This window comes from Cygnus olor, chromosome 11 (assembly GCF_009769625.2).
Source record: "Cygnus olor isolate bCygOlo1 chromosome 11, bCygOlo1.pri.v2, whole genome shotgun sequence".
In the NCBI taxonomy this organism is placed as follows: domain Eukaryota; kingdom Metazoa; phylum Chordata; class Aves; order Anseriformes; family Anatidae; genus Cygnus; species Cygnus olor.
The window spans coordinates 5593149-5620830 of record NC_049179.1 but is presented as its reverse complement, the minus strand read 5'-3'; the positions used below and the strand labels follow the sequence as shown (position 1 = coordinate 5620830).

At 38.6% G+C, this 27682-nt stretch overlaps 2 protein-coding genes across 2 annotated transcripts; both read right to left on the bottom strand.

Moving 5' to 3' along the window:
- Positions 1–90: 90 nt before the first annotated feature.
- FAN1 (FANCD2 and FANCI associated nuclease 1) lies at positions 91–18879 on the bottom strand. The gene is made up of 14 exons (XM_040569861.1): positions 18860–18879; positions 17076–18509; positions 14303–14443; positions 13129–13324; positions 12049–12282; positions 11411–11542; positions 9940–10048; positions 9084–9203; positions 7449–7613; positions 6355–6523; positions 3727–3830; positions 1800–1994; positions 1302–1430; positions 91–542 (listed from the first exon to the last, which is right to left on the bottom strand). Exons 2-14 carry the CDS (start codon positions 18376–18378, stop codon positions 405–407), a joined length of 3135 nt encoding a protein of 1044 aa, XP_040425795.1. The 5' UTR covers positions 18379–18509; positions 18860–18879; the 3' UTR covers positions 91–404.
- MPHOSPH10 (M-phase phosphoprotein 10) lies at positions 18323–27484 on the bottom strand. Its single transcript, XM_040569884.1, has 12 exons — positions 27360–27484; positions 26171–26828; positions 25211–25359; positions 24597–24768; positions 24199–24340; positions 23657–23724; positions 22799–22936; positions 22460–22570; positions 22126–22233; positions 21415–21645; positions 18860–20004; positions 18323–18509 (listed from the first exon to the last, which is right to left on the bottom strand). Exons 1-11 carry the CDS (start codon positions 27434–27436, stop codon positions 19855–19857), a joined length of 2004 nt encoding a protein of 667 aa, XP_040425818.1. The 5' UTR covers positions 27437–27484; the 3' UTR covers positions 18323–18509; positions 18860–19854.
- Positions 27485–27682: the final 198 nt, after the last annotated feature.

Sequence of the window (27682 nt, the reverse complement as noted above, 5' to 3'; positions counted from 1 at the left end):
ACATCCTGGAGAGAAGGTGCGCATGAAGCCTGCACAACATAATGAATGAACTCAGGCTACCAAGACAACATGGAAACGATCAGACCTTGATGCCCCACATTTTTTATTGTAGAGAGTGTTCTCATTGGTACAAATGTGACTGCAGCTGTTTGTCTTCACTGGGCAAAGATTACTTTCCACAGATTAAATTATGAATTGTGTATAAAAGAGAGAGGCTATGTTCTTCTGAACACAAGTGACATACATTAAATCATGAAGTTTTTTCAAACTATTTAGAATGTTTTGTGCTCCAAGAAGCCAGAGTTTAGAAGACAATATTTTAAATAAGCAGCAGCCAATAGTGTGTGTGTTGTGCCATTTCCTTTAAAACACCCAAGTTACCCATGTGAGCAAGACATCTCTTGTCAACTGAGGCGTTTACTCTTAGCTCCAACTGCTTGCACATGACAAACTTCTACTGTAGCGCCCAGCTTCTTCAGTTCACTCAGCCAGATTATCTGCTTGTGGGACAGGCGATCATTGGGACCTTTCACTTCCACCAGCTACAAAGAAATGATTGATTAACAGTGTGTCTTATGTGGAGGAACTGAAAAATCATTCATTCCAACAGACTAATGGAAGAATTACTTTATGGCTGTTATTGGGAACATAAGTAATACAGATTTATATGACATATGACCAGTGGGCACTAAATGATTAACCCAGGTCCATAACTGTAAGAATGAAATTTTATGTAGTAATCACCCACCAAAACACAGCCAGAGGAACTGGTGAATGAAGAGACCACATATTCAAAGCCCGATCATCTACAACCCTATCTGTCATTCACGTCTAGTAACACAGTGCCAGCTTATACTGACAGCAACTGAAAATACATTACATCAGCTGTTTTAGTGAACTGATTTCTGCTGTTCGGCTGTGGTTTATAAATGCATAACAAGATTCTGCAACAGCTGATATGTGCAATAGTCTTCTAGCAACTATTTCACTATGATGCAAGACACAAACCATGACTGTTTAGTCAATTTTTGTAGTAGAGAGAGTTCTGTAGTTAGTTCATATATTCAAGTTTTTGTGTAAGTAAGCGGTGACTTTAGCACTCCTTTCCAACAATAGTCTGAATCTGTATGGCTGCTTGAGTGCTTGATAAACAATTGCCTTACAGTAAATTTAACCAAAAAGATCTATTCTATAACAATACCTAGTCACCTCTTGCTGGTTCTTACACCCATTACGGCCACACCAAAATAAGTGATAAAATAACAGAAAAGCAATCAACCACTATTAGCTGCACACAATACCTTAAAGTGATTACTGTGAGTACTCCACACAACCAGGTCAGGCAGTCCCCCTCTGCAATGGCGCAGATCTTTGGAAAGTCGTCTAAAAACACCACTCAGAAACATTCCTCCAAGGCAAGAGACAAGGCTCTGGAAGAGAAATTTAGGCAGTTGACCTTTTTAATTTCTTGTACAGGCATTTCTCAATCCTCATAAGAATATTCTATGGCCAGTCTCAGTGTCTTATTTAGTCACAAGTAATGAGCAATTTAGATGTTATCTGCAGCAATTTTCCCTCTGTGTTCCCAACTACTGTTGCAGGAGAAGTGGCCATATCAGAAAAGGGTAACAGCACATGGGATTAGCGAGAAGTGTGCTGAAGTCCCCATGCAATTCCTCCCTCCCAGTCAGTCTTGACTCAGTGCCTCAGCACAAACTGTGAGCACACCATGATCTTGTGTGTGAGTTAACAGTGAGCCTGATGAAGCGGCGCACCTGCTCTGGACAGCAGTTATTTACCTGAACTTGCTGGAGGGAAACAAAACGTCCCCAGCTAACCAGTGCTGCTGCTTTTCCCTCCTGAGTAGTCCAGATGTCAGCAATCAACTTTGCCAGAGTCTCTGAGGAAGATGCATGAAGCTGCTGGAGTCTGGCCTCAATGACATCCCTCCTGTTCTCATAGAAGCTGTCAGTGTATAAATCCAGGGGGAATGTCTGTATGACAAGGTAAATACAGCTCTGAGGACCTGCTGGCAAAGCAGCGATTCCAAGAATGACAATGCCCTACTATGTAATTTTCTTCATCTGAGCTACCAAGTCACTCAGACTGAGACAACTGAATGTAAACATATCCATTACATAAGCCCCTATTAAACAGGAAAAGAGCTGCATATATTTTAACAATTGATGTCAGTGCAGCAAACGCTGGCCACATCTTAGCCCATGCTGGTTTTTTTGAACTCTGGTCAGAGGTTTCTTTAATTAGCAGAAAACAAAATAGTGCTCTCTAATGCGCCAAGCAGTAATACTAGAGTTAGAATTTGTTATCAGGATCAAGACTGCTCAGCTACAGTGAAACAGTATAGGGGCAGGGGGAACAAAGCAGTGGTAAAACTGGGGAATATTAATCAAGCCTCCTAAAAGCAAAGAGACTTACGGAAATCTCTGAACCCATCACAGTATAAAAAGTCCTTAAAGCTATTATTTGATTTTGAACATGGGTAAAAATAGCAGGCAAGTAGATGAGTGCCGTTCTAGCTTTTCAAGCTCAGATGCAGAGCACTTAGAGAATATCAAATTTCAGACCTCCTTACACAAATTGCTGCCACAGCTAATTCCGAGAACTGCAGCGTAGGACTGTCTGTGTGAGCCTTCAGCTTTCATGCCTAAGGCTTGCGATAGCTTTGCTCTGTGTTAATAAGTAAAATCTAGCTAACAACAACAACTAATAAGCAAATGAGCTACAAAGGTGCTTGTAACAAGCAAGCTCAAGAGCACATGCAAGGTGTTTTTTTTTTTTTTTTTTTAAAAAGAAAATAAAAAGCAATAATAATAAAGAAACCCCTGCATGCCTAAGGTAACTTATACTGATATCAATCTGTAACGTCATACAGTACAAATAATACATCTGCTTAGGGAGGAGGACCACACCAGCTGTTCTACCTCTTGGATAGGGTTCCAATTAGAAGCAATGATTAAGGTAGAAGAAAGAAGAAGAAAAATGTTGGACTTTTTACAGCCCTACAACATCTGAGATTATAGCTCTTTAGAGTTTGCTTAGCAAATGTCACTACATGATCAAGTTTTCTAGTTGGAATTATTAAAAGTGTTTGTATCTGTAATTTGTAGTCTGTAAAGTGTCTATATAAAAGCCACAAATTCACCGGTAATCATTAAGCTTCATGACAGAGCTGATGCTGGAGGGTGTATTGTTGTTTGCTTCTTTGTTTATTAAAAAAAAAAAAAAGGGTTAGCCCAAAACATGAACATGTTTGGGCTGAGTGGATGGGGGTGGGGTGTGAACAAACTTGAGCTTTACAATGTGATTTCCCTTTAAAGGCTACCGAAAAGAAATTGGCTCTTTTTAACAGAGTGTGTCAGCTTCAAATGATATGAACTATGATGTGAACTATATACTATGGAATAGCAGTATTCCTACACTTAAATGACCCTTCAAGCAGTGAGTTCAGATATCGGACATCTGCATTTAACCAGATGAATCCTAACCTACCTGACAGTCGACCCAGTCTTACATGGTGGTTAGTTACTGAGGAGCCCTTTAGCAACAAGTCCCATGTAACAGCATAAAATAAGCAATGCCAAAACCTTTCCGAAAAGTCCCTCAGAATAAAATGTGAATCCAATCCGGAATAAGATTGTTAACACAGCTACAAATCCTAGAGCAATATGGGTAAAGAAATTAACTAAAAAAAACTTTTAAAAGTACCTGATAGGAATTTCTGAAGACATCAGGTATGTCATCCATGTAAACAATGTCCCACATTAGAATACCATACAGTGTAATAAATGTTGACCCTTCGCCATGAATACCTTAAGAGCAAATACAAATATTTCAGTCATAAAAATGGAAACATCGTTAATTTCTACAGCAACTGCATATGAAGAGCTATTAAATCAGCATGATCCAAACGAGGAACATGCTACGTCTGGTTTATACGCAGCTGAAGTTAGTATATATTAACATTGCAGCAAAAAGTTATAAATATGTTTTATTATTCAAATGGTTTGCTAATGTCTTCCATTCCAGGCTAGTTGCCTTCATTTACAGGATAAGATTAAATTACCATGCCCTGTTATAACAAGGCTTACTTTTCTAACGTTAACAATCTTTTAATACACTTTTTATAGGAACCCCATGCAGCAGGATAGGTCTAGGGAAGAGTGGCTGGAAACCTGCCTGGCAGAAAAGGACCTGGGGGTGCTGGTCGACAGCCAGATGAACATGAGCCCGTGGTGTGGCTGGGAAGGCCAGTGACATCCTGGCTTGCATCAAAAATAGTGTGGCCAGGAGGACTAGGGAATTGAAGTGATTGTCCCCTTGTATGTGGCACTGGTGAGACCACACCTCAAGTACTGCATTCAGTTTTGGGCCTCTCAATACATGAAAGATACTGAGTTGCTGGAATGCATTCAGAGAAGAGCAACGAAGCTGGTGAGGGACTAGAAGGCAGGATTTATGAGGAGCAGCCACGGGAACTGGGGCTGCTTGGTGTGGAGAACAGGAGGTTGAGGCAAGGCCTCATTACTGTACAACTACCTGAAAGGAGGCTGCAGCCCATCTTTCTCATGCGACAAGTGTTAGGATGTGAGGAAATGGCCACAAGGTGCACCAGGGGAGGTTTAGGTTGGCTATCAGGAAGAATTTTGTGGAAAGGGTGGTGGTTAGGCACTGAACAGGCTGCCCAGGGAAGTGGTGGAGTCCCCATCCCTGGAGGTCCTTAAGAGATGTGTGGGTGTGGCACTTATGGACACGGTTCAGTGGTGGGCTTGGTAGTGTTATGTAATGGTTGGGCTCAATCTTAAGCATTTTTCTCCAACCTAAATGAGTCTATGATCACTTATATATAAAAATGTATGTATATGGGTTGGCCCTGGCTTGTAGATATATACAGGATAGCAGGAAGGGGGACAGAATTGAAGGGCGAAAGTGAGTTGGGAAAAAAAAAAAAAAGAAAAAAACCTCATGGGCAGAGAAAAAGACAACTTTGTGTGACAGGGAAAACAAAAAACAAACATGATGCAAAAGCAATCAGGTACCACCAGCAGACTAGTGCCCTGCCATCTCCAAGTAATGACCTTTTAGACTGTGTTAGCACTATTAAGCAATAGCTAAAATATTTGCGTATCATCATCAACACTGTTCTGGTCACCAATCTAAATCACAGCACCATATGAGCAGCAATGAACTCCAGCCAGCTCCAATCACATCTAAAGGCCAACTGTGTGTGTGTGTGTACACATATGCTTGTGTTTGAATATTTGAATACATAAAAATAAATTTAAATTTATTTTATATTACGTTATATAATGACATCTATTAATAAGTATAAGGTATATAATACGTAATATAGCACAGTATGATGTAATAATAGACTACTTAAATAATTTTTATATATAACTACATTTTTACATATTTATTATATATAATTTCTGTATGTGTATGAATTAATATTTTATAAACTCTATACTATTTTACCATTTATTATATATCTATAAAATATGTGTTCTACATATACATTGTATAAATTAGTTAACACATATTATATATCACACATATTATGTGTTAAGTAATATCTTTTTTAGTATAATATTAATACCGCAGTATGGTAAAATAGAATGTATTATAGTATTTAGTATATAATATATATTATGTGATATTATATTTATCATATATATATATGTTGTATAGTGCAACATTTGTGTTATTATATATTATGTATAATATATGTATCATTTAAATGCATACTGTGAATATACCTACATATGTATATCTTGTCATATATGTATACATACAACATATATAATTTTAGATGTCATTTATATGAACATGTATATATATATATGCTGAGTAAAAAAATGTTTCATTATGTTCATATATATGAACAAGCATTTTCAAAAGCAGTTGTTGAGTGTCTTGCTATGGTACATACTGTTCTCATGTTCATCTAGTACCAAAAATCACTGGACATCTATTTACCTTTCCTGTAAAGTATGTATCTTCCTTAATGACACTCTCTTGAAGGTCAGTGCTAGCATTTTGCCCCTAACAAATATATAGCTGTTCACTGGTAAGAAAGCCAAAATAAGCATTTTTCTAAGGAGTGAAAGAAGAAACACTTTTTTTTCTTAATACATTTCAAAACTGCCTTTCGTACATGAAGGCAGCAATTAAAGGCCAGGAAGAAGGTCAGCTGGAAAATACATATTAGAGGATTTTGCAAAAGGAAATAGAATCAGACTGAAAACTGGTCTATTTAATTAACTAAACTGCTTAGTAAATTGGCTCTTTACTCCAATAGTTATCTTACTTTATAAAAAAAAAAGTTAACGTTACCCTGATCAAAACCATTCTGCCTGTAATGAGTTAAGGCAAGCTCCTCAACTGAGCACATGACTGTGGATACACTGAAGTCTTCGCCTCTTTCTTCGTCACCAACATCCTCCATTAGAAACACAGATTTTCCCAGTCCCATTTGAGGACACATCTTTCCTTTGATTGTAACCTGAACATATTAAAACAACTAGTTACTTCCTAGTATCTCATTTAAAAAAAACTTTAGCCTAGATATCCAAAGCCCTCCTAAAAATACAGATCTTCTTTTCAGTTTTCTTAAACCAAAACCTGACTGCTTCCAAAAATCAAGTGAGTAAAATTTAGCTGGCAATTCCCTTGAAACCATCCTGTTAAAAGATTAATTTCTCAATGGCAAATCAGCTTTTCCAAACTGGCAAATTTTTCAGAAAAAAAAAAAAATGTCATAAAAATGCTGAGCAGAATGGAATGTTAGTATTTCCATATACGAGACCAAGATGAAAGAATACAGACAACTGAAGAGACAGATTCTGGCCTGAAAAAAGAAGGGCTGTAGGGAGGTATGCAGTGACAGGGCTGAGGGAGAACAAGGCTCTGCTCTGACTTTGCCCACATACAAATCTTTTGTAGTAGGGAAAAGAATGTTTGTTGTTTTTTTTTAAAAAAAAGGCATTCCAATATGATGCAAGTATTGCATAGTTTCATAGGGTATATTTAGAGTGCGTAACTCCGAAAGACTGTAAAAGAAACCCTTGCTTTTTCTTGTGCCATTAGTCTAATGCTCACATCATCCTACTACTTTTTCTTACACACAGAATGCCTGAAGACATCAGAGGCAATGCACAGACTTGCTCAGGCTCTTCTGACAGAAAAGTTCTGAGGGTGTTACTGGTACTAATTAATGGGGTTTAGATATAAACAGATTTGCACAAAAGGAGTTTGTACATGAGGTTTTTGTTTTAGAAACACATTTGTCTTCACTTTCCTAGAGCAGAAGTAAGCCAGAGTTTGGTGAATAGCACATACTGACAGTTTCCCAGATTACTTCTTCTTGTCAAAATGATAAAGACTTCATGAGATTGTATATCTCAGAAGCTCCCGGCATCTTTACTTACATGAGTCACATCCTCCACAGTTATGACTGGCAGATCATGCAACAGGCATCTGAACTGCCTGCAGCTTGGTGAGTCTCTGATGCGAAGGGCCCGCTGGTAGAGAGAGAGACGATGCCCAGTACGTACAAATGGGTCTGCCAGTCCATTTCTAATGCAGTCAATGGCCTAGCAAAGATCAAGATAATGAGCAGTAATTTAGAACGACCTATACAAATCTTTCTATTCTTACCAGGACTGATTGATTTAAGGAGCACAAAAATGTGAATGCAAAAAGCCAGCACATAAACAGGGCTGCCTTTCTTATATGTGTAATGAAGTTCTAGCTATTATTTTGCATTGGAAGTCTTCTGGATTAAAATTTTGATTGCACTGGTACATTAAAAAGGAATTACTATCCATTCATACTGATCAATATAAGACTGAGTGTAAAATCTACATAAGTGACTAGAAAAAAGTTAGCTCTAAGGTAAATAAGCTTAATACTTTTAAGCCTGTTTCTTAATACTTAAATGGAAACAGAAGGACTAGATCATTTGTACAAGAATGCACATGCAGAGCAACGTTTAGACCGACGCACGACTGCACTGAAGAAGATCCAGGGCTAATTCTAGAATTAAAAAAATAATAATTCAAATTACAGTTGTGACGTACTGTCTTTCTGTGACTTGGAAAGGCATTTTGTCCTAATTTATAAATGACTGAGACTCTTCCTTTGTACAACTTCCAATTCAAAATCTAGAAATAGCCTGATGTCAAGCTACAAGATGCAGAAGAGACACTGCAGACAACAGACAGCCTATGGTATTATTTCCTATTAACAGAGTTACAGAATTAAATACAACAGAAAGTACAAGCATTTAATCCCAATTCTCAATAGCCTTGCTGAGGCAAGTAAGCAACAGCAAGAAAAAAAAAGTTATTCTCAGCTAATTTTAAGTAACTCTACAACTGGTACTGTTCCTTGACTTAAATCATTTTTTTTTCACCTCAATTTTTCACTGCCAAATTAGTCATATCTCTTAGGTGTGTTTAATTATATTGGCTTTCTTTAATTATTAGATAAAAGTTGATTTTCAGTCTCCCTGTCCCACTTTGCTGTGACATAAATTGTCCTACAGTTTCATTTTCAGTCACTAACATTATTTCTGCTTTGTGTGTAACGGACAAGAAAAATGGACATAATCTTCCTGTATTTACAGATCCTCAAACAGCTGATACAACTACCACCTCCTGTTTTGTTTCTTTATTCCAGATATGGCCTTTTCATGACTTGGGTTCAGAAGCATAAGCATTTACTGCACATAACTTCTCTGCTTCTCAGATATCAGGCATATTTATAAGGAAGAACAGAAGAGGATGCTGCTGATTGGTAACTCTATACAATCCCTCAAGCCTCTTCTACACAACACAAAAAAGTTGGTCAACCAAGGACGAAGGTACACTCAATATGCAGAAATTATTATATTTCTTAGGAGAAAGTGGTTCCCCGACCTTGGGATTTCTACCAACATATGCATTTTTAGAAGAGCCTACCTAGATGTTCTTTTCATGAAATAATATGTATTTAAAAAAATGTTTTCAGACAATGCCTGCAGTGTTTCCAGCCACACAGCATGCAATTGTGATGATAGATACCTTCTTAGTGTTTTTCAAGTGCTGATGTAAATTCAGAGCGAGACGGTCCCACCATCGCCCTCTGCTGTCAGTACAATACACACCCTGAGACAAAAGAGTCTGCAGCTCCTTCACCGCTTCCTGTAGCGACAGGGATGTATTTTTATTAACTGAGTTAGAAAACAAAGTTTAAGTTCCATTATATAAATTGCCTATAATTTTCCCTTCTAATTGCCGGTACTGTAAAAACTTTGCACAATTCAAACCCCATTTTTACTCCAGCACCATAAGTATTCAGTTGTCTGTGTATATCTTAGGAACTCTAAGATAAAAAGAGATATTTTTATGTAAGCTTAAAGCCTAGCTGTAAAAATAAAATATTTTTGTCTTCCTTGTTGTATATGAAAAAGGCCTGATTTTTACTTGTTCCTTTTCTGCAGAGGCAGTCTTTCTCAGAATAATATGTCTTTATCTAACATAAAAGTCAGAGGACTTTGGAGATCTTAGCTCCTCAGTTAAAGAGGCAGGAGATTTCACAAAGGACTTTTCTTCCAAGATTTTCACTTTTAAAGGCAAAAACCAAACTTGTGAAACAAAGATACCTTCAAATAATGATAGAGTCTCGTTAACAATATTATGGCATATTACACATGCCAAAGCATAAGCATAAATCAACACAATCTAAAAAAATGGGGTTTCCTTTATAACCTAAAACATACAGAAAAAAAAAAGACACTTTGTACTTAAAAGTAATCTGTTAAGAGAACTGTAGCAAGTCATGGCAAACATCACCATTTTCCAGCCAGGTCAGAAATAAAAATGATACATAAAGCTACATTAAAAATGTTTTCCTGTTCACCTTACCACCTCACCTTACCTTGTACATGTGAAGTCTCTGCAAAATTTCAACACCTTGAGAAAGTATTCTTGTATATACCCAGCCAACTGTGAAACGTCGCAGGTACTCAGGTAGAACTCTGTGATAGCTGAAAGGTAAGAGCAGCTCAGGAGATTCATTTAATGATGGCAATTTAAATTCTTAAAAATTCTCTTACTAAGAATACTTAGAATCAAAGCATTTAAAACATGCAATGCCTTATATATGGATTGGGTTCTGCAAGTCAAGAACCCAAAGATAACCATATAGCTGAGGTAGCAATTGTAAGCTGCATTTGTGCAACATTATTTGGTTTCAAGAAATTTGTTGAAAGAAGATATTCAGGATACTGGTTTTCAAGAAAAGAATTAGGTTCTGCATCAGATGCAAAGCAGTAAATTACTACATCGTTTTTCCTTACTGCTAACTTGTTCTCATAAGTCAAACTTCAGAAACTCAGCTGAACAGAAGGAAAAGGCTGGAACAAGCATTTCCTGCCCTAAAAGATTAATGCCTTTGGGGTAGGCACCTCTATGTTTCAAAAAATTACTGAAATTTAAATAGGTTTTTCCACTGCCTTCACTGTGAAATGGACTAGAACTCACAGAATCATAGAATCACAGAATCACAGAATCGTCTAGGTTGGAAGAGACCTCCAAGATCATCTAGTCCAACCTCTGTCCTAACACTAACAAGACCTCCACTAAACCATATCACTAAGGACTACATCTAAACGTCTTTTAAAGACCTCCAGGGATGGCGACTCAACCACTTCCCTGGGCAGTCCATTCCAATGCCTAACAACCCTTTCAGTAAAGAAGTTCTTCCTAATAAACTCCATGCAACCCTCCATGAACATTACTTTAGATCAGTTGCCATGACAATGAATATAATGTCAAACTTAACACTTTAACTTTCAGTGCATCATTAAACCAGAGAACAAAATAATTAACACAAAAAACAGTGAAGGACACTTCAAAAACTGTACACATTACTTCAGTTCTCAGATCTTCAGTGGTGTTTCCTGAATGACACACAATTGGAATTTTCAATAGATGAATAACCCACTATGTTTTCCCATAACCTTTGCAACATTCTTTTGTTCACAGTGAATTTTAAATTCTGCTGATTGCTATTTGTCTAAAAGCCATAAAAACAAACTATGATGAGGGAAAAATAAGGCTCTTGTTCTCCTGCATTGGCATGTAGAACAGAAGTGTTTTAGTGCTTTATCCATGCCTACCAATTCATTCCCAAGGCTTTAGAAAAAAGGCTTTTTCACAGATACCACTTAAAAGCTAAACAAACAACCAGGAAGTTCAAAGTTTTCAAGAACCTTAAAGTTTCTAAATTTATCAGGCTTGAATAATATCACAAGTCTATAAGCCTCTCTCAAAAGGAACAGTACCAAAAGTAAGACAATGCACTTAGTAGTCACTTATGAACACTGTGCTCATTTCCAGTTTACTACCTCAAAGAGGGGTGATTTTTCAGTTCATTCCACGTTTCTTTCGCACACGTATAGAGATGATTAGCTTCTTCTAAGTTCCCATTTACCACTGCAGTGGCTATATCATTTGACAGATGAGCAGCAGTTGCATACCTACAGGAAAAATACATTATCACTGCTTTAGGATCAAGAAGCATTTATAGTTAAAAGAAATCAATTCCTCCATACAGTACTTTCTAAAAACTCCCTTCCAGTCTCCAAAGACATAGAACTGTGCAGCCAACTTTATTCTTAATCTTGTAGGATCAGCAAAGTTTATACTAGCAGGATATATTACATTTAAAAGTACTTATAAACTGGAGAACATATTTTTGGTTTTGTTAGGTTCCATTCTAATAATCACAGCGATGTAAGAAGCAACTTTCATCAGCAGATACCATCAAACAAATGAATATGCTATTTTAGTTCAAAATAGAAGCCATTGTGAGTTACAAATCTTACTTGGACACAACACTGCATCTTAAATCACTGCAAAAGTGCACTTCTACCTATTCACATCTGTAGTTCTATATGATGAATATCTTATTTGCCTATACAAGTACTGCAGTAAAGCTTTTCTAGAAGAAAATAGATTTCCAAACTGCCAAAGCTTCCCGTACCTGATAAGATCTTCTCTGTCCTGGAAGATTTGTATTTTCCTATTTACAGTGTAACTGGGGAATACCATACGCCCCATGTTTACCATAAGGACTGTGGAGAGCTGACTTTGACCAGCACTACCAGCTTCTTCATCCTCTACTGACTCAGAAAGTGAAAATAGCAGCAGGATTCGAGAAAAGACAGCCCGAGGGCCTTTACAGATCCTGACAGATCTTCCAGCTAGATCCTTCGCCCTGTAAGGATAAATAAAATGATTATACAATTAGTTTTTCCCATCAGTTATAAAATTCAAATATCATGAATGAAGTATGAGAATTTTTTCATTTTCACACCATTTGCTGCATAAACTTAATTTTCATAGAGTCATAGAACATCCCAAGTTGGAAGGGACCCACACGGATCATCAAGTCCAACGCCTGGCTCCACACAGGACCACCTAAAAATCACACTATAGGTCTGACGGCTGTGTCCAAACACTTCCTGAATTTCGGCAGGCTTGGTGGTATGATCACTTCCCTGGGGAGCCTATTCCAATGCCCAGCCACTCTATCAGATTTTCCCTGAAAGAAGCAGTTTGAGAAACCACATAATGCACATAATCTATCGTGAAAAGCCAAAGGATCGCATTAACTAACAAAAAGTGTAAGGACCATCCACAAGCAGAATAAATTGGAACTAACTGCCCTTTGGGTGCAACCACTCCTGTTGCTATGCCAGGCAGGACCAACATGAAACAAGATGTAGTTAGCTGGTAAGGCAATATTTACAGATCACAGTTTGGAATCCTAGGTTTTGGGACTTCATCAAGCCCTTTCATACAAGACAAGCTTTTTGCTACTTCTCCACAGAGCAGCAAAGATTTGAACAAGATATTCTCTGATCTTAGGGGGCAACTAATATTTCAGCTGTCAACTACAGAAAAGAGCAGTACGTTCCCGAAGTTTATATGGCTAAGCAACTTTTTATACTTTAATTTACTAAATGCATTCCTCTCTTCTAAAGGCATGTTGAGTCTTTCAAAGCATAACTTACATTCACCTGCAAAACGTAACTATAGATTTAAACAGCTTAAGAGGTACCTTTTTAAAATCACTGTCCCAATACCAGCCTGACTCCTGCTGAAGACTGAACGTTGTTTTGCCAATCTCTGGAAATCATCCACAAGTTGCTGTTTCTGACTGTTCGGGTTTGGCAAGTGAAAGATCTTTGCTAATGTTTTTAGCTCAGGGGCTGAAAGCAAATCCAGCCCTTCACACAGGTCTTCCAGTTCAGATTCTAGAAGTAAAATAATCCACATACATTCATTATGTGCTACACATACACATTCAATCGACAGTTCAAAGTATAGTACATTCATATAACCTAGTACTAATCTAATGATTCAGATTCTTCCAAGTATATTATTGATGCTAGCTGGTCCAGCTTGAAATTCATTATCTTCAAAGGTCCAGTCTGAAGGAATGGAATAAGAAGTAATCCCTTTGTAGCTTCAAAGAAAAAGCAAATACAAAGAAATTTTGCTGAGTTACAAGAACAGCTGCTCAAGAAAAACTTCTCTCTTCCTGATGACTGAAACTTCCCAAGGCAAAAAGAATGTACTGCCAGGGAGCAGCATGAGTAGGGGCTGCTCCACAGGGGTAAATGAGCCAGGAGTCACAGGTGAGCACAGCACAGGCAGTGTCTTCACCATCCCTGGTGCAGTCCCACTGTAAACAAAGAGAACAGGCAGATCAAAAGTCCTGATAACAGAGCCTACTGGCAGCCCTAGAAAAGGCAAGATGGTGAATCAGGTCCAGGGTCCATTTAAGAGATGAGACAGACCTAGAGACAAGCCTACAGTTTAGGTCTGAGACCCATCCACAGTACATGGCCAGAGGCAAGACTGGAAACAACTGGCAGCGTTGGTTGGAGGTCCGTCTCCCAAACCATGCCAGGGACAGAGCTGAAGACAGGTTCACCTGGCAAGACAGCTCACAGGTCACGGTCTGAGATGGGGCTGATGAGGGCAAGTAAGGCTGACTGGTGCATCAGTGGCACTGACATTTATTCTCTTCTCCCTGTAACATACTTTGCTCCAACTGCTTCTGTTATTAACGTAACATAACACAGGACTCATCGACCCAAAGCCTGGAGTTATTCTGCTCCTCTAATTCTCTTCTCAATGTACAGACAAGCACGTAGTACATTAAATGCTAACATGCCCCAATATGTTTTATTTATAATACTTTTAATACTTATTAATGCTGGCCATACCTGTCTGCAGAAATCTGGCTTCAACCAGTTCTTCAATTATTGGTGACAAATCCAAACTTATCTCTCCATACTCTATTTTGTTCACTTTTAACCAGTTCAGCTTGCGTTGAAAAAGTCTCACATATAACTTTTGCCCACCAACTGCAAATTTTATTTAAAACAATGAAAGAAAACAAAAACATTAAATTCTAAAACACGGTACTATGCATACTCACTACCTTACCTACAAAAATTACTGTGATGCAGATATCCTGTAAAACACATTTTAAATCTGCCTGTGTTCTATAGACAGACTTGGTAAAACAACAGAACCTACCTTTCAAAGTAATCATTGCTCATTAGAATCCTTAAGTTCTGTAGGTAATAGAAACTATTACCATGGATTTTGTAGGTAACAAACATTGCTGAAATTTTCTTTGGACACACCCTTTAAGAAATATTTTCTAGGAAATGACAACTTTATTTTATTTATAACTCTGCATAGTGTGACTTTAAATAGGTCTTTTTGCTTTCTTTAATACTTGAGCAATAAGCAACCATTTGATGCTGAGGAAACAAAAGAAGCTGTAGTTTGGTGATTTCAGAATCACAGAACACTTCTCAGTGTAGTAGTCTTTGGATTCTTATTTTTACCAAAGATATAAAAACCTAATTTTAATAATATATTTATTGAAGACAAGAATAAAACTCCTATTGATTTGATTTTTGTCAGGGAAGACATCACTTAAAGTAACTTTAAAAAACACTTTTAAAATACTAACAATGCTGCAATTTGACCAAATAATAACTTATTAAATCTTAGCTGAAATTTGCCTAGCTATTCTTACTACATTCACCACCCTTCTGAATAACTATCTCACCTCTCATTAACTTCTAATTTATTTATCCGTTTGGTGATTGGCAATGCTCTCCATCCACTTTTTGCTGCTCACCCACTTTTGAGAAAACTAGGCAGGAGGGAAGGACTACTTCCAATTTAATTCTTTTAAAAATATCATTCCTTTCTTAATACATAACTCATGGAAGAATTGCAGACTTTTATCAGAAAATAATGAAATACTGGAGAATACCTATGCTCAAGCTATTTAATTTATAGCATTAAGCATGTATGTGTACTTTTTCTAGTTATAACTGAGAGGCAATACTTGCCTAGGTAGAAACTACTAATGTGGAATAGATATCTTATCTACCTGAACTTTTAAAGTATTCTGTCCAAGATTTCTTGAAGGTAAAGACATCCATCACTTGTCCAGAAATCATTATCTATTGACTTAATACTATACGACCACGTCTCGTAGCTGAATCATTGTTTTTCCTACCCTGCAAAGAGAGAGTGTTTTATTTGTGACTGTAGCAGTCAGTGCAGACATGGATTTGTCAGCTCTACTCTGCAATAACTTTTTTTTCTGTATTCTGAACTCCTGTGAGAGAGGAACCCTAAACTCATTGAAAGAGAAACAAGTGTACAAGTACTGATCAAGAGAAGGGGGTGTAGAAATAAGAAAGCTGTATCCTGATTTTTTCTTCTAATATTGGTTGAAGTAGCTAAAGCCCACATCCACTAGCTACCTAACTGCAAGCTTATTCCCAGATCTCCTTTGAATGTAAATGAGCCAATAAAAACTTTTGTTGCTTTTACTCCGTTCTTTCTTTACATACGCCGATTTTAACTACCCTAACATAAGCAATGTATTATCAAGCTTTATGTCACTGTATATGCATTTAGGTGGAGAAGGCTAAATAATATTCTTGTGGCTCTGAGTACACCAAATGGCTCTACCAGGCAGACTGCAGGGAAGGGCTGTGGGAAGCATGACCAGGGCGTCCCCATCCACTCGGAGCTGTGCTGCTGCTCAGGCTGTTGGCCTGGGCTCTTGCCTGAGCCATGCACTGGTGTGCCGGCATCCAGCAGGCACCTCACTGGCTTCGCTTCCTGGCTTGACCATGTGCCTGCCCTGCAGTTGTGGGCTGGCCCCAAGTCCCGCCACCGCTGCAGCACAGGCTGGCTGGGGTTACTGACACCGGTCCCACTCAGCAGCGTGGGTCTGCGCCCCCAGGTGAGGAGTGGACACGGCACCTTGCCTGCCCCGCTGCCCGCTCAGGCTGCTGGCTCATCTTCCCTTGCAGAGCAGCTGCCCCCTGACAAATACAGACCTATGTTACAATCTCGTCTTACTTACGATAGACTCATAACTTGTATTAGCATTAGTTTTTGTATTTAGTGTTAGTGCATGTAATTAGTACAATATAATCTGTAAGACTTTACTTGTGATCACTGCAGAAAATGCCTAAGTTTAGAACTTAGGTTTCAGAATAGTTTCAGAACTATTATTTTGAGATCTATGTGTATAGCACAGGCCTTTTTATAACCCCATTATGCAGAATTTCCATATGTATTAACCATTAAAATCTTGGTATTAACTGATGGTCTTTTTTTGTGTATTGATGTTTAAACACAGAAGCAAGTTGATTTGAGATTCTAAAAAAAATTTATTTTTCTAGTTAAGCTACAGAAATAACCACATTCGTATATTTTTAATTCTCTCCTTATTTCATGCAATCTCTACTATTTATTATTACTTTCCCTTAAAGCAGCATTAGGAAAATTTACCTACAAGAAGCTACTGGAGGGATACACCTCCTGAGAAAAAGGAGTTTCTTCCATGAAGCAGTTTAACAAGCTGAACTGCCCACTGGTATAGTACTCTTCACTTAAAACTATATAAGTTCTCTCTACAAGAGACAGCATGAGAATGTAAAAATAGAAGGGTACCTGATAATTGGCAGAACTTAGTAATAATGTTCATATCTTGATCATCAAATAGTCTCACATCATCTTCATTCTCCAAGACTGCTCGCAAGACCACTAAAAAATTCTGGAGGTAATATGGTTGACCAGGAGTGTTGGGAACAGAGATAACCTCATTTATTTTGTCTAAAATGTCACCAATGGAATTTTGAAACTCCACCTTTTGCACAGTTTCTGAAAAATTATGATTAATGTCATCCTTAAAGTGTTCATGAACTTCCACAGGAAGTACCTGTACATCACCCTTTTCAAAGCAATTTTGTGTACCACAGTTCACTTCCATTTCGGAAGACGGAATAAGTTGAGCGTGAAGCTGAGTCTTTACCTCCAAACTACTGATCGGCTCTGCTGAAGTATAAATGGCTAAATGTGTTTCAAAATTATCAGGATTAAGCATCACACCTTCAGATCTACTTTCTGTTTTGGTGTTCCTTGTACCAAATGGTAATCTCTTGCCGTTAACAGCTGGTAGTGATACCTGAACAACATCCACAAGGTCTTCCCTACTACATTTGTTTATTTCTTCTTGAAATTCAGATTCCTTTTTTGAAGGATTTTGTTCCTCATGCTCTCCCTGAGCAAGCTCATTTTCTTTCTGAGAACTATGCCCAGAAAAAATCTCAGCATCAGCATCATCCAGTGTTGCAGCACTTTTGCACATATTGTGAACAGCTGGAGGTGACGAGTCGATCTCTTTATATACTACCTGTTTTCCTCCCTGGACGCAACGTCTTCTGGACAGTTTAGATGACAAGCTTCCCAAAGAGACAATTTTAACTGTTTGATCCCCTGGTTCACTGTGAACTCTACAGTCCGAACTACTGTTGCTAAAATAAGGGCTAATATGTTGTGCCGCACTCCCTTCTGTTTTCAATGAACTGCTTTTGGAAGGACTTGGTCTTAGATTTGAGAGGTTTTTTGAGAAGTACGGGCTGGAATTATTGTCCACATTTGCACCCAGAGGACCTTCACTCTTTCCAGAGCTCAGTGTTGAATCAACACCACCCAGCTCACCATGGCTGCTTGGACACATGGCATCCATGTGCTCATTTATTCCGTATCTTGGTACCATTTGCCCACACATGGGACAGGTAATTTTTGCAGGGGGAACATTGTTAAAAAATGAAGTAATAGAGGAGGATTCTGAATGTAGAGATGGTGTTCCTTTAATTTCCACTTTCTTTGCTGTTTCTTTTTTTTTCTTCTTTTTACTCAGTGACAAACTTACTCGGGATCTTTTACTTTCTGAAGACCTAGCTTCTGACATTATGGAACTTCAGAGCATTTACATGGCACGTGCAACTTCAGTCAGGTCATACTTCCTTATCCTGCAGTACTTAAAAGGAAAAAGAGACTTCTCTCGGCTTTGCATTATCCATCTGCAATCCTCTGACATCCCTTTAAGAGAAAAATAAACAAAAAGTTGAACGAAAGATTTTCTAAGATACCAAATGCAATGAAGATGAAAGGTAAAGGGAAAAAACCTGAACGCAAGCCGGTAGCCCAGTCAGCTCACGCTTCCCGGTCCCTCAGCTACCCATAGGCCCGGTACTCCCGGTGCTGAGCTCCCCTCACAGGCGCCACGCGGTGCCCACGCGTGTCAGACCGCCGCCGCCCGCCCGGGCCCTTCTCCTCACGGCGCCGAGGCACGGACCCCGCCGCCGCGTCTCCCGGGCCTGCTCTGCGCTGCGGGCACGGCCCCGCCGCCCCCAGCCCCCCATCCGCTCCCCCCGGCTTCCCTCACGTACCGGCACCGTCGCCGAGCCACCCCCGCCGCTCCGCGGGCGGGGAGCTGAGGGAGGCGGGCGCTAGGGCCCGGGGCCGCCCCATGCAGGCCGCGCAGCGCAGCGCCGATGGCGGCAGCAGGCCTGGGGAGCCGAGCGCGGAGCGCGGCGTCACGCCCAGCGGCCCCGTCCAAGCACGAAGGGGGTGGTAAAGGCAGACCTCTAACGGGGTAATTTAAAGCTTTCACAGCTCTGTTCAGTCACCAAAGGGGGGCATATACTTAAGTACTTCTACCCTGAGAATAAAGCTTTAAGTTAAACAGCTCCTGCTTACTGAGTTACTGCTGGCTTACAGGTTGCTCTGCGCTCCCTGCGTTACAGCCCTCAGCTTTTCCCTGCTGAGGAAGCTGTTCCAGGAGGAGTCCCACCGTGACACAGCCGATGCAATGTTAAAAAAGGCAAGAAAATACATTAAATAAAGTAGATGTCTATCAAAGATGTATACCAACGCTAATTTAGGAAATATTAATCACTTCTTTGCTCTGTTTTTAAAGGGATGTTATCCTTCCAAGGCTGACTGAAGTTATAGTCAAGCTGTTCATGAAATCTCTTTACATCCCAAATAAGAGGGTTTAAGTTTGTAATCTTAGAACATAAGTGTATTAAACTGTATCCTTACACTAGGATTTGGAAATTTAAGTTTTAGTAAACGCATACTCCTGTGCTATATAAACAACTACATAAAGAAGCTATGGGCTATAGTTTGAAGAACATACAGCCACATCACACATTGCTTTATATACATGCCCTATGTCAAAAAAATGATCTTTTTAGAATTAGACAATCAAGGAGTTCAACAGTAGGAAGAAAAAAAATAAAATAGGGAATAACACCTGTATATCACCATAGAGGTTCACAGAACATTTTAATGATGTATAAAACCCAGCATTTATTCCAATGCAGCATTAAAATAGAAACATTTTAATATATACAAGACAGAGCATGTATTAAAACTTAAATTACAATTTAAGTTTATGGACAGAGACTTCTTTCTGCTTCTTTTGTTTCTTCTTTAATTTGTTTGCATCTTTGACTTGCATTTTCACTTGATCTTGTAACTGAGAAAAGAAGGCTTGGGATGATTTCAAGGCCTTGTCTTTTCCTTCATCCTGTCAATGGAACCAATATTTGTTATAACACCAAGAAACATATAGACAGTACCACTGTATTATTTATCATTTCTTTTAAAAATCAAATATCATATGTAAAATACTAATTAATTTTCAGAGAGTCATCTCTTTTTAGCAGATTCTTATGCCATTCTGGCTAAAGATTATGCTTCCTTTCTAATTCTGATTTGGCATAGTAGGGAACTAAGGCATGTGAGCTACAACTAGAACTGCATATTAAGCTACAATTACTGAGCTTACATTTTGTATTTTGTTTTTCTTTTGAAAAGGTAAACAGAAGTGGTTTAGAAGTAATGAAGTTATTTTCCTATTTATTTCCAATACACCAGAATTTCAGACATTTAAAAAAATTAATTTATAAGGCATCACAGGTGGAATATAAATTTACTTTTTTATAGCATGCAAAGCACAAGATCAATCTGATGGGATTATAAAGAAAGCTCCACAAAACGTAAAAAAAGCCAATAGGCACATTATAGTTTGAAGTAAGTTCAGTTACTCAAAGCTTACAGAGACCTAAGTAGAAACCTCATCTTCAGTTCTGCATGCAAGTAGTCAGTCCCATTTAGTCAAGTGGGACAGTCCAAACACAGGAAATAAGAGACTGAATATACTTCTAGTATTTGCAGGAACGTCACCTTCTGAACTTTGAAATAAAAAAGTAGTACCTAACACAAACAATCATTTGTTTTGTGAGTGTACTATGACACAAAGTAATTGTATCATACAGTTCATGTTTTTCCTTATCTAAAGATTATCTACACATCCAAAATTAATATTCTCATTTAGTATATCTCACCCTGAATAAGCTTTTGAAGGTTCCAACAACCAATTAGGCATGATTTATTCATTATAATTCAAGTAATAACATCTACATGAATATGCATTATAAAAAGGAGGTCACTACAGAGCACAACTCAGAGCTATGTTTTTTCGGGCTGCTCTCCTGACATCACATTCACAGGGTAATCAGCAAAATCAGGAGTAAAAAAAGACGTTCAACACTACTTTGCATTCAGTTCCATGCACAGATTAGACCAGTACTTCCAAAATTACAGCTCAAAAGAATGCAAGGAAAAAAAAGGGGGAGGAAAAAAAAAAGTACATCCTTTCCATGTCTACTTCCTACCTCTTCCTTTCCAGAAGTTGTATTTACCTTTTATATTTACTCAAACATAAATAAGGTATCAAGGTTTGTGTAGGCAAGCAGATACACTACTTGGTACAAGAATTTCTGAGGGGATGGTAGGAAGTGTAGTTATGCCTAGAGGGATAGGAGAGAAGCAAATCCTTTCCTCTAACTGTGTTAAACATTATCTACCCCTGGGATTTTAGAGCTCATCAGCTAAAGAAAATTAAGTTATACACGACTACTCGAGACAGCATTACCTTGAGCAGAGTTGCTTTGCCTTCTTTTGTAAGCTTTTTCAATTTTGCTGCAGCAGCTTTTTTGCTGAGTTTTATGCCTTGCTCCGGTTTTGTCTTTTCAAGAAGCTTTTGACGTTTCTCTTTTTCCCTTAGCTTTATACGTTTACGAAGCTTCTTCTTTCTTCGCTCTCGTTTTTTGTCTGTGGAAGTCTTTTCTGCATCTGTTTTTACATCACCAGCTTTGTTCTTTTCCTAAAAAGAAAAAAATATAAGCATGCAGAAGAAAACTCACTTTAGAGTATTCAAGGTTGTCTTAGTGTTTCCATTATTTCAGGTGTCTGACACGTTAAGGCATAGACTGAAAACGGTCAGAAGCTGGTTAGTAGTGTTTGTACAATTGACAGTCTATTGCTGTTTAACTTCCCCTTCCACCCAGCTATATATTGGCAAAAACAATTACCATCACAAGTCAAGAATAAAAACCATCCGTAAGTTAGTATCATGACCTAGCATGGTCTTATAAACTCTTTCCACTCCTTCCAGCTATTTAAGAGTTTTTAAAATGCTAGGCAAGGAGGTTCATGAGGTAAGTAACCTTGAGTGGATGGGGGAGCAGAATTCTCCCACTGATCTGGCATCCAGTACACCCTTCTGTTATGAATATAGATCCTCACTTTTTCTGTTTGTTTGTGTGTTATTTGGTTGGGTTTTGGTTTTTGTTTGTCTTTTTACCTTGATCTCCTCTGGTGCTAAGAGAGCAGCATCACTAACAGCAACAGGTGCTACTTCTTCCATAGTGATAGCTGGCAGGTTTGAAACTATTTTCACTTCTGGCACAGGCTAGAAATAAAGAAATATTCAGGACTAAGTACACCATCTCAAAGGAATGGAATTTACATGTAACTGAACACATTAAATATCTAGTTATATTTAAGAGGCAGTTATAGCGCATTTAATACAAAAAAGTACAAGCTCAATGTTTACTCAAAATATACTAGGGAAATTGAAAGTCTCCAGTTTCAAAGAAAATAAAGAAAAAGAGTAACTTTGAAACTGAACTACTTACTGGTTTGGGTGTGAAGTGGAAATTACAAAGCGCATCCAGTTGCAGGAAGAGCAAATCCATCATTTCCTGAATTTCTTTGTGTTCAGGATTTTCTTCCTCTTCAGTTTTTTGCTGCATTAATAATGTAATGTTAGTGCAACACCACTCATAAAGCAATTTCACTTTAGCAAGACTGGTAACACAGTATGCAATTCAGAGCCATTCCACATGGCACATGAACACTCAAGAGAAGTCTGAAGTACTTCCATAAAGCTTAAAGCAGTTAGTAGCATACAAGTTAATATATATGCTTATGTGATACAAACTTCAAAGCAATAGGAAAGGCATTGTTTGTGTTACCTGGTGAAGTTTCAAGTATTCTTGCTCATAGATCTCAGCAAGACTCAGTTTACTTTTTTCATGGTCCAAAGTGATACGCTTCTTGTATTCAAAGGCATCCTCTTTTGGTTTTTCTTTCGGTTCTACATCGTCCCATGCCTGAGAAAGTCATAAATTAACAACCAAATACAACTACAGACTAATATGTGTTAGTTGTTACAGCAAATAAGCTGTAAACATTAGAACATAAAGAACATTACTTATCTGACATGTTAACTAACTAATGCGTGTGGCTTCCCCAGGAACTCAGGAAGTTCACACTTTAATTTGAAGAAGTAATAGAAGACGCATAGCTCAAGCTTCTGTGCTTATTTTCAGTGAATCAGGGCAAAAATAGTATAATCAATTACAAACGTGTAATTTCCTTAAATACTCTTCCAATATGTAATTTTATTTATTTATTTATTTAGCAAACAGTAAGCCTCAACAAATTGTGGGATACAAATCTTTTATCAGTGGCTTTTAAGAAAAATAAAGCACACATTTGAGCTTTGGTTAGTATTTAGAATGCATAAAGAACTACGCAACTAGGATAACAGAAAAAAAGTGAGACTGGCATTATATTCCAGAGGAACTCCTTATAGTTTTATCTGTAAATAATCTTTAGTTTGAAGAACATCAAAACCTAGCTTATAACACACACTTAAAAAAAAATTATGAATCTAAAGCCCCATTCATTAAGACAAAATGAAACAGCTAGTTGCAGAAAACAATCAAGAAAACCTTGTATCTCATATGTTAAGAGCTTAAACATTCTTAGAATGTGCCCTGTGAATAAAGTCAATGAACAAAATGGAGAAGAACAAGCAAGATATTAACCTCATCCAATATTCTCTGTTTAATGATATCTTCAAGCTGAAAAGTAGTTTCTTCTGTGATCACAGGAGCTGAAAAGAAGAAGAAAAGATTAACGTTTCTCCAGCAAGAAACGCTTTTTGCTCCAAGGAATCAAAAAGAAAGAAAAAAAAAAGAAAAATAAAGTAAAGCCTCAACAAATATGTAGTAGTTGAAAATTTTTCTTGAACTAGAGATTGATGAAGTCAAGCAAATAATGTTTTCTTCCACTACCTTAGAGAGAGATGAAAATGGGAAAGAGAATGATGTTACATATGGCTTTTAAGTGACTAAAACTGCTACTGAACTAATGAACTTGCAGGTAAGTTAAAATTGAACCAAGAAGACTATAGCTTCCTGTAATTTCCACAATGAAAACGCACAGCCTCAAAGACGTGCTGAGAAGTTTAACTAGTGCTTTTGTTACCCTATCCTCAAGTCATGGGTGTTGTCATCATGCTCACAGGCAAGACAATCCAACTTGGTACGGGAATATACTCTCAAGAAAGCCCTCCCTCAATACTTACCCATTCGGACTGCATGATCAAAGAGTATTGTTTCCTCCAAAAGGCTATTTTCCGGTCGCTTTTGTCCAGTCACTTCTCCTTTAAGCTGCCAAGGTTTCTCTTCTAACAACTCTTCTTCTAAACTTTTTATTTTTTCACTCATCTGAAAAAAAAAAAAACAATTTCCTAAGAAGTTTAAAACAGTTCACAAGTAAACTCAAGGCAAGAAATCCATAGCCATTTCAGGTACTTCCAAATCCTCCTCATATAATGTGAAGATACGTAATTGCATACACACATCTGATAAACTACTTTATTTTTATTAAGTTTAAGAAGTCCTTTCACGTATGCCATGTACACAATTATTAAAAAACATTGGTCACTGTTTAAAAGTATTAGCAAAATGATAAAACAATTACCTTTGCCTGTCTCTTTTCAAAAGATGACTTTATTTCACCAGGATCAATGCTCTTCTCTAATTGCATGTCAGTACCATCTTCAGTTTCACTGTCGTCTGGCAATCTAAAAGTAACTTTTGAAGAGGCCTTTTTACCTCTCACATTTTCCATCATCTCATTAATATCCTCCACCCTGTAAAATTAAAATACAATTTAAAATGAAGTAAAGGTTAAAAAGCCACTAACATTTGTGCATGAAGATATTTCAGCCATTACAACTTTACCTGTTACAACTAACCCATAGTTAAGAACTGCAATAGACTTTCATTGAAGCCTAAAGGCAAAGACACTATGGAAACTTCTATACATCAAAAAATAACCTTCAAAAGCTGAAGTTATGGCTATTAAATCATTTACTGAAATAAATCCCAAGAAACAACACTAAGAAGGGAAGTAAATAAACTACTTTTTGACTAAGATAACAATGCAATCCATGAACATACAACAGATAACAGAAAATGACAAACCGTGACTCAAGTGAACCTGGAATTCACAATTTATTTTCTATTTGAACAGTGCCACTCTTCAGTGTAAAATTATAAACACATTTAACTGCAAATAATGCCAATACTTACTCAGACATGCTTTCTTCATTCTCCTTTTCAATAGCACTGTCTACTTCCTCTTCCTGATCATCTTCAACACCATTAGCTACTAAGTCATCATTGTCATCAACAGGATCAAAGAAGTCTTTGTACGTCAGGTCTCTAGAACTTTTAATTGACTAAGAAGGTGACAGGGAAAACAAAAACCAAAAAAGCGGTTAGGATGACAGAAGTCTAAGAGCAGCCTGCCTCTGAAAGGCTAACATCTGGGGAATAGCATGACTTGTGTAATAGTACTTCAGTTTACTGAAGCATTAACCTAGGGCAGAGCATCTCTGTAAAATTAACCTCTCTTACAAGTACTCAAGACATTCTGCCACTTAAATTCATTTCTAACTTCAACATGTACTAAAGTCAGAGAGCAATGAATTTTTCTGATTATTCACTGGTATGTGTACATGCTTCCTTATACCCTGGGCACAGTTCTTGCAAGCAAGAATCTCTGGCAACTTTAAATAAGAAAAGATTAATTTTTGAAACAAGTACTCAGCAACTTGTGAAATTTGAGTTACAAAGCCCTGTCCCTGGAAAAAGAAGTTGCCAAGCCTCCGTTGCTCTGCATCAGTCACTTTAGTGATCCCTAATCATGAGACATCAATGTTGAGCAACACAGCTTTCTTGTTAAGCTGGGTCACATATTCTGCAAGGTCACCTATTTCTTACAACATGACTACCAAGTCCTTAATTCATGCAGAAACCTGAAATCCATCTAAACAGAGACTGGAATAGGAAGACAGTATGTACTTGTGCACTGGTGCATTTTGCTACCAGATACTTAACATCAAATATTAACAGCAATCATTAGTTTTCCAATCATTTTAACTTGGCAGTTTCTCCTGTGAGGTCAACAATTTATAGTAAACCTAACAGATATCAGATCTTGATTTAACGAAAAACGAATTCAGATAGTTAGTTTACTGATCTTCTTACTTTGACTTTGGTTTCTTCAGGTTCCTCTTCCTCATCATCCGAGATGATGTCTTCAAAGTAATTGATATCGTCTTCCTCCTCCTCCTCCCTCTCCCTATTTTCCTTCTCTGCGTGTTCTAAAAAAGCTTCCATCTCAGCCAGCTTGAAAAACTTGTCATCCACTACAGATTTCCTTCCTTTTTTTTTCAGCGTTGTTTCCTTTGCTATTTTAGTTTGTTCTTCTAGTGCATCAATATCAAAGTCAACATCAGAATCCTCATCGCTGTATTTCTGCGTTATGGTTTCTTTGGGTTTACTTTGCTTTTCTTTAGCTTTAGTTTCTTGTTTTGTAGAAACATTCTCCTGTTCAGTTTCTGCTTCCATTATGTCTTCCAATTCATTATCACTGCTAGCCTCTGCATCAGAGCCATCATCTTCCTGGTCTGAGACAAGGCAAAGATCTTTATCATTGGCATCCCTTGCAATGGATTTCTTGAAGAAATCAAGAATTGCATTATTCTGGAGCTCTAGTTGTTGCCAAATCTGTTCTTCATCAAAATTTTCTATCACCAGCTCTTTTAGAGGACTCCCACGAACTATATTGCTTCCCAGAGCTTTATTTAAATCGTATAGAGTCTTTGTTAACGCTCTGAACTCAGCAGCCAGCCCATCTTGTACACTAGGAGGAGAAAAAAGTTAAAGCTTTAAAAAGCACAACAGTTATTTCTTTTTTTCAGAGTTGGCTAGCTTTCATTCATTCACAGCTTCTACTAAGGTAACCGCATGGTCACACTGTAGCTTTCTATCTGCTTAGTTATTTTGGTGCTACAGCGTAGCACCTTCCTAGCACCTTTTAATAATTACAACATTTGCCTAACTTTCCACGTGCTTCAGTACTGCTACCGAACGTTCCTAGAAGCAGAAGCGTTACAATTTTTAAGCCTTTCAGCTTCACTACACTCACACATTCGAGATACCTAAACAATTATCTTCCTCAGCATTCACGCTTGGGTGTTCCCTCCAGTTGTGCCCTGGTCACCGGCCCCACAGCGCAGCCGGAACGCACGCAGACCCCGCTTTCCCAGCTCCCGAGGGCAGGCAGGCCTGCCGCCCACACCGCCCGCAGGAGGGCTCCGCGGCGCCGGTGGCCGGCCGGCAAGAGGCCCCCTGCCCTCCTCCCCTCCCGCTGCGCGGAGGCCGCCGGCGGTACCTCAGGAACTGCTCGGGCCGCGCGGCGGCAGCGCCCGCCACCCTCAGCGCGGCCTCCAGCCCGCTGCGCGCCGCCATCTTGCCCCGGCCACGGCGCGTGCGGCCGCCAGCCCCGCCCCGAGGCCCGCGGCGGAGCGCTCCGGACACCTCCCGCGGCGCGGCCCCAGCGTTCCGCGCACGGAGCGCTCCGCCCACCCCAAGCAAAGGCCCGGCCGTGGCGCCTCGCGCCCTCACCTTCACGTCCCCGGCGCCATTTCCTCGCGGGCCGCTTGGTGGGGTGGGCTGGGGTGAGGTGAAGCTCGGCACCGCGTCCCCGTGCCGTGC

Coding starts and splice junctions, on each gene's coding strand:
- FAN1 (XM_040569861.1), bottom strand. CDS start 18,378: ATGTCAGAAGCTAGGTCTTCAGAAAGTAAAAGATCCCGAGTAAGTTTG. Junction 11,543..12,048: donor GACAGAGAAGATCTTATCAG/GTACGGGAAGCT, acceptor TTTTTCCTGTAG/GTATGCAACTGCTGCTCATC. Junction 1,431..1,799: donor TTTCCCTCCAGCAAGTTCAG/GTAAATAACTGC, acceptor TTTCTCTTCCAG/AGCCTTGTCTCTTGCCTTGG.
- MPHOSPH10 (XM_040569884.1), bottom strand. CDS start 27,436: ATGGCGGCGCGCAGCGGGCTGGAGGCCGCGCTGAGGGTGGCGGGCGCT. Junction 23,725..24,198: donor TGATCATGCAGTCCGAATGG/GTAAGTATTGAG, acceptor TCTTCTTTTCAG/CTCCTGTGATCACAGAAGAA. Junction 21,646..22,125: donor TAGCACCAGAGGAGATCAAG/GTAAAAAGACAA, acceptor TTTTCTTTTTAG/GAAAAGAACAAAGCTGGTGA.